The sequence below is a fragment of the Buceros rhinoceros genome, unplaced genomic scaffold, assembly GCF_000710305.1.
Source record: "Buceros rhinoceros silvestris isolate BGI_N320 unplaced genomic scaffold, ASM71030v1 scaffold500, whole genome shotgun sequence".
NCBI classification, from domain to species: domain Eukaryota; kingdom Metazoa; phylum Chordata; class Aves; order Bucerotiformes; family Bucerotidae; genus Buceros; species Buceros rhinoceros.
The window spans coordinates 503-7,503 of record NW_010391060.1 but is presented as its reverse complement, the minus strand read 5'-3'; the positions used below and the strand labels follow the sequence as shown (position 1 = coordinate 7,503).

At 43.3% G+C, this 7,001-nt stretch overlaps 1 protein-coding gene across 1 annotated transcript in view; it reads left to right on the top strand.

Annotated features, from left to right (window-relative positions):
* The window catches only part of BMPR1B (bone morphogenetic protein receptor, type IB), a 30,172-nt gene extending 25,120 nt beyond the window's left edge, over window positions 1–5,052 (top strand). Inside the window, exons 8-10 of the mRNA XM_010139813.1 lie at window positions 720–895; window positions 2,284–2,414; window positions 4,546–5,052. Of these exons, the coding sequence (XP_010138115.1) occupies window positions 720–895; window positions 2,284–2,414; window positions 4,546–4,671 (433 nt within the window). The 3' untranslated portion in view covers window positions 4,672–5,052. The remainder of the gene's footprint in view (window positions 1–719; window positions 896–2,283; window positions 2,415–4,545) is intronic.
* The last annotated feature ends 1,949 nt before the right edge of the window (window positions 5,053–7,001 follow it).

Here is a 7,001-nt window from a genome sequence, read left to right as displayed (position 1 = left end):
GGAATGCCACCCTAAATGCCATATATTAAACTTCTAAAAACATTTGAACTGATAAAGCTGATTTTGAGTTAATAAGAAAAAAGAATAAATCCAGTCACATAATTAATGGGAATGCTTCCTGTTAGATATAGTTGTCTCTTCTGGTCAGCATGTGAAGCGTGACACATTTGGTTAGTTTTTTTACACATTTAAGTCTGTGTGTTTACCCACCTTGACATGTAAAGTTTGGGAGAGATCAAACATAATGTGTGGACGAAAAATAGGCTCGTCTTCCTGATCCAGTTTGCTATAGCTAAGTGGTACAGCCCCAGACATTTGTTTCCTGCATTAATTGCTAAGACTAAAGCATTAGGTGGTGGAGTATGTTAAGGAAACGGCATTTAATGAAGATTTGATTGTTATCACCAACATTAGAGCTCAGGCTAATGCTAATGAAATCTCACAAATGTTACAGCATCCCTGTTGAGTCTTATCTCCATTGTGGTTTTGCATTTTAATGCTTAACATAGCCTCAGGCGGGTCAGCCTTTTAAGGAGAGTTGCCTTCACGCTAAGCGGCTCTCCTTGTAAGAATTGTTCCATTAAGATTATGCATTACTTTTGACCTTGTTTGAGGATGGCTATGGTGTGAATTTACTACTTCTCCCATCGAAATTACTTTCTTTTCAAGCCACTTTATTGCGTGTTTGATGGCCTTTTTTTATCTTCTTTTTCTTTTAGTGATACAAATGAGGTAGACATACCTCCAAATACCCGTGTAGGAACAAAACGCTATATGCCTCCTGAGGTGCTGGATGAAAGCTTGAATAGAAATCACTTTCAGTCATACATCATGGCTGATATGTACAGTTTTGGACTCATCCTTTGGGAGATAGCAAGGAGATGTGTTTCAGGAGGTAAAGAGCTGTAAGATCGCTTTCAATTGTGTCAGTGAACCCCATTTGTAACACAAATTTTCCATTACATCCTTTTCCCTGGGTAATCTAATAAGCAAACGTGGATAAAACATACAGGTAACTCGCAATATCTGTTTTGTTCTTGAAACTTATTTTAAAACACCAGTCAGTGCTGTTTCAACAGCAGAGATTTAGACTGTATTTTAATGGCTCGTTTGAAGGCAGCAGATGCCTGCATTGAAGAAGGAATATGGAATTCATCTGGGGGCCTTTTCCAGTGGCAACACATTTCTGCTGGATGGGAGTTAACTAACTGTTTTAGCAGGAAGTATATAGTGATAACTTTGTTTTGTTCGAGTTAAATAGGAGGACAAACAATTTGGGGGTATGCTGTGCCACCACTTATTTTTTTAAAGTAAGTAATGTATTTACAAGACAAACAAAAAAACCGGAAGCAAACGGCACTTATTATGTCATTGTCATACCAGTGACGTGCCTCATTTCCTTCTGGTATCAGGCATTCAAGTATTCAGCAAAGATAAAGCCCTGCAGCCAGCTGCAGACTTGGGGCATAGAGCCATCCTTGTACGTAGGCTGTGTGTGCTTTCTGCATGTAGAGCACAGTGTAGTGCAAAAATGATGGGTGTTACTACCTCTATTTTGCCACTGAGGAAAGTTCAATGCAGAAAAATGACTTGGCAGCAGTTACATGCCAGATTGGTGGCAAGTAAGAGTAGAGCATCTCTGTCTTGGGTCTGCAGTACCTTCGCCAGACTTTATGGGTCTTTAAAGCCTGCAGTTTTGGGCTGAATGCTGGCTCTGTGCTTACCCTAGAGAAGCAGGATTTCACTGATGAGCAATGTGATCACTGTGTTTACAAACTGGTAGAGTGTGTTGCAATGATGAGATGTAAAATCTGTAATATTTTTGTTGTCATTGCTGTGCACAAAGAATGGTACCTTGACATGTTCCGAAATGGCACAGAAATATTTAATTATATATATATTTAATATGTACCAGGTCCACTAATAAGAAGGAGACCTAACTCAAGGTTAATTGTCTGCCAAATTACTCTGCTACAGACCCTATGCTAATAGTTCTTTCTGTGATAACTTACTGGAAATTGCTGGAGAGGAGAACAGTGGTAGAAACTGTCTCACTTGGCAAGAAACTGTGCTTTTGGATTAAGACACCTGGCCAGTCTTTGCATGGCAGTGGTTACATTGGAACTTGACTGTGGAATAAACTTCTAGGGCAGGGAAGTCCTTTTACAGAGAAGTACATATATAATTGTTAAACAGTATGATCAATCTGTTACAAAATGAGAGGGGAAGAGGGTCGTAGAAAGTGTCTTCTGCAAGTGATGGGCAAATAATTGCTTCTTTCAGGAATAGTCGAGGAATACCAGCTTCCGTACCACGACCTTGTGCCCAGCGACCCCTCATATGAGGACATGCGAGAGATTGTGTGCATCAAGAGACTGCGCCCTTCGTTTCCCAACAGATGGAGCAGTGATGAGGTATTGTCCCTCTTAAAAAGCAGCCTCTGTTTTTAATCGGTGTACATGAGCGAGACTGACCCAGTTCTGCATTAATCTGAATGAGGAAGAGCTTTACCACTGGTGCTAGCACCTGTCACAGTGTAACGGGGCGCAGGAAGGAGCACAACTGTTTCAGATATCCCCACGGAAGGCAGGCAGAACTCCAGGGGCCATAGCCTACGATATCTGCAAGCAGGTTCGTGTGCTCTCTACCAAATTCCACAGCAATAGCGGACTGCGCTCAGACCTTCATAGTCTCTCTGTTTTCCTCTTCCACTCATTTTGCTCTCTGCTCCCAGCATTAATAGCATTAAATCAAGAGCTAGCCAAAATTTTGAAAGAGGAATTATTTTGTAGCGTATAGTGCAGTGGCAGCGTACTTGGAGTACTGGAAGCTACTCCAGCGTGTACTGATGTGTGAGCCGTTAATTCCAACCTTTTTACTTTTTTTTTTTTTTTTTTAAAGATGGAAGTTTCTCCTGTCACTTTGAATTGAAATGAGCATACAGCTTTTCTGTGATCACAGGTGCGCAGGCCTGGACACACAGTTTCACCATGATTTTACACTAACATGAGGGCAGGTTATTAAGTTTTGCTGTTACGGTCTTGAGATGCAATTGTACAGACCACTGTGGGTGGGCTGCAGCGATCATTCACTGCTTTACATCTTCACATTTTAGTAAAGAAGACTACAGGTGTAGCCTTTCAGAAGACACATGGGATCCAGAAAATGCTTCCCAAAATAAATGAGGAGGTGAGAGGGCTGGGGGAGAATCTAAAGTCTCCCCGCTGAGAGTCTGTAATGAAGCAAAGTTGTGCACGTGGGATCAGAGACGAACAGTTGAGGTACTGCAGGCAAATCTGCCACCTGCTATCAAGATGCTGTGGAAGAGAGGTCATTAATCATGTTAACTGGTAGAGTTTAATGCTGTAAGGTCTTCTATAGTTACAGAAGACAGCTGCCATTTGGGAATAGCAGTGTGTAGATGAATGTTCTGCAGATAGGTGAAAGATGTAGATAGCATGAGATGAGATGTAGGCAATTTGGGAATGTGAGGAAAAATAAACCACCCTCCCTGTGAGGCTCAAGGACTTGTGCAACAGCCAGTGCGAGAAGATCTAACCAAGAATCACCTGCCTCATCCTCTCCTTAGCCAAATCCTTCTGAGCCTTCGGACTGGGAGTGGAAACACTGCAGGAATACTAATAGTATTGATCCCGAGAAGAGGTGTTGTGCTGTGGCATACTATGTGAGTTTGGTCTGCTACCACATGTATCGAGGATTGGGGAGGATCCTTGAAAGAGCCGTTCTTGCTTAGTTGGTCAGTGTCATCGGTAATCCCACTTCAGGGGCCTGATGCCTTCCAGTGTCTGCACTGCTTCTGTGCCAGGAGCCTTTGAAAACGGAGAACAAGCTGATGAGACAGAAAACTTCTTTTCCTATTGTAGCAAGCAAATCTCCAGGCAGCATAAATCTGGAGGCCGATGGGCTTATCACCTGGCTGCGGTGGCTTATGTGGTGCTTTGTGTTTGGAACAAGGTGGTAGAGGCAGAGAGGGGGTGAACGCTCCTTTTCCAGGATGTCAAAGGCATGAGATGCAATCAGCAAGACTTGTTGCTGGGAGATGGAGAAGGGTCTGGCTGTGTTTTGGAAGCAGACAGGGGATGGAGAGGGACAGGGCAGAGCCAGGCTGGGTGCTCACAGATGGCTTTTTGTCAGGAGTGGCTGGGCAGGAGCCATGGCTGCATGCTCCCAGGCCCAGTTGCTGTCTGAAGAAAACGAATTCCACTGATTTTGTACAGCAAAGGACTCTCTGTACAGAGCCACACAAGTTTGGGGAAGGGGAAATAAAAAGTGGTTTTGTGGAGTGTACAGCCAAGTCTAGACTATAACTTGGCATAAATTGTAAGAGTTATTGCCATGTTTGGAGACCTCTCCTTAATATACAGAAAACAAAAACTTGTAAAAAGTGATACCAGGCAGCATATTCTGGTGTTTTGGTTGCCCTTACAAAAGACCTTTTCGCGTCAGTTTTTTTGCTTTGCCACCAGCTGCAGTCTCCTATTCCACTGACCCAGGCTGGACTGACTTTCCTGTTTCTCTCCGCAGTGCCTACGCCAGATGGGGAAACTGATGATGGAGTGCTGGGCTCACAACCCCGCCTCCCGCCTCACAGCCCTGCGGGTCAAGAAAACACTTGCCAAAATGTCAGAGTCCCAGGACATTAAACTCTGACTCGGCCAGAGCCAGCTCTTGTGAAGGCCCATGGAAACGGACTTCCTTGTGCAGGCAGAAGTCCTGAAGAGGTATCAAAAGTCTTTACTAATAAGTACCTTGAACGCGATCATGCTTCAGAGCAGCTGTAAGTTTGACAGCTTTTGAGGAGAGTACCCTTCGCAAAAATCAGCTGACGTTTGACATACAAGGTTGGAAGAGGCTTGTCTGCCCTTGTTTACACGGGGAAATACAGTTTTAGTAACTGGTTTAAGATTATGCATGTTGCTTTCCGTGAAAGCCTCTTATTATTTTATTATTATTATTGTTATTATTATTATTTTGATTGTTTAAAAAGATACTGCTTTAAATTTTATGAAAATAAAACTTTGGTTTAGAAGTAAAAAATATGTATATTGTTACATTAAAAACAAATTGGAGGTAACTGTGCTGAAAATGAAAGCAAAGTGGCTTTTTCATTTATAAAGAGACTACTGCACTCCAGAGTTTAAGAAAACAAGGAGAGTGGGTCTGTGCAGCTCTGAGGAGCTGTAACGCGAACCATCTTAAAAGCCGCCTACCTGCAGAGACGACTTTCCACAGCCCTGCACAGACAAGCAGTTCTCACAGCATAGAGATGGAGCCCAATTACATCCCTTCCATCGCTGGCACTTGCAGCCAGGTTCCTGTGGGCGGCTTGTCCCAGGGGAGGTCGTGCTTCATTTAAGATAATCGGGAGGTGTATCAATATGGCTCAGTGTGACTCGTTTGAATAAGCTCTTCATGTTTCCAGGAAATCTAATGGGAATGGTACCTGGATGATAAACAAGTGCCCCTTTTCTTGGCTTTTTTTTCCCCTTTCTTGTCTCCCCAATGCAAAATAAAGTATTCTGTGTGTGAGAGGAAATGAAGTATACATTTGGATTGCTGGTGAATTTGAAACTGCTGTGACCTGCCTGCATACAGAATCACTGGGTAAGAGGAAGTTCCTTGTGAGAAGAAATTAATTTGCTCTTTCATCTGTGTGGAAGTGAGGTACCCATCTGCAACCACAGTTGGGAGAAAAAAAAAATCAGTGTTCCCTTTTTTAAGGGAAAGAAAAAAACCTTCCAAAATAATCATTTTTGGGGCAGCAATCATTTTACTTTACGTGTAAGGAGACCCGGTGCCTCCTGGCTGCAGTAGGAAGGCAGCAGGGAAGGAGCGTGAGACTTGGATGGGCAGTGAGAGCTGGTCAAGTGCCTCCAGTGCTTCTCCTGCTGTAGTGAGAGGCACCACAAACCAAACAATTTGGCTCGAGTTTCACCTGCCTTACTGTGTTGGGTGGCCTTCCAGCAGCCTCCACAGGAGGCTCCATGGGAGCCATTGCACAGCAATGCCAGGCTCTGCTGCCAAGCTGGGGCTGCATAGCATTGTGGCTCCCAGCCACAGTGGAGGAGGAGGAGCTTTTAGGGGAGAAGAGCAATGGGAAATGTATTTAGCATCTTTCCCAATTCCCCCTTCCTGGGGCTGCAGCAGTGGGCTGCGATGTTAATACTACAGAAGGGGAAACGAGAGGTAAAATATTCCCCACGAAGTATGTCCTTTGGAAAGGTCTCTGTCCTTTGTCAGATCATCTAAGCTGAGCTGTTATGGGAGTTACCGGTGTACCCTTCTTTACCCTTCTTCTATTTTAAAATTTCTTTTTGCTTGCCTGTGGCCTGTTTCACTAGATAGTGTTCAGGTTAATTTTGAAATAAGTCCTTGCAAATGCTCTTTGATTATGTTAAGCCTATTTCAGAAGTATTTGCCATGCTGGAATTAGCCTCAGCATTTCCGTAATGCTTTTTTTTTTTTTTTTCCCTTTTTGGGCAAAACGGAAAGTCCTTGCAAATGCTCTTTGATTATGTTAAGCCTATTTCAGAAGTATTTGCCATGCTGGAATTAGCCTCAGCATTTCTTCCGTAATGTTTTTTTTTTTTTTCCCTTTTTGGGCAAAACGGATTTAGTTCTGGTAGGTAGGTATATAATAGGGCTTTAGCTTCAAGGCTCCCTGAAGGTATTTCCAGTTGGAAAAACTACCAAGCTAACAGAGAAAAATGTGCAGGTTCAAGAGAACCAGCAAGACCTCCATGATTATAGGTGTTAAAAAGTTTAATCAGTGGATTTTTGTTAATTAGAGTGCTTTTTCTGCAGTGCAATTTCCCTGCCTGTACCTCAAAATACTAAGCAATAGACAAAGAAAATCTCTGACAGTTAATAATACACTGAGCCCTGGTCCCAAGAGGGGTGATGCTGGATTCCCCTGTCCTTAAAAGACAGCGTGCGTGCGTGGCTGGGAGCGGTTTGCTCTTCCCCTCGTCTGCCTTCGC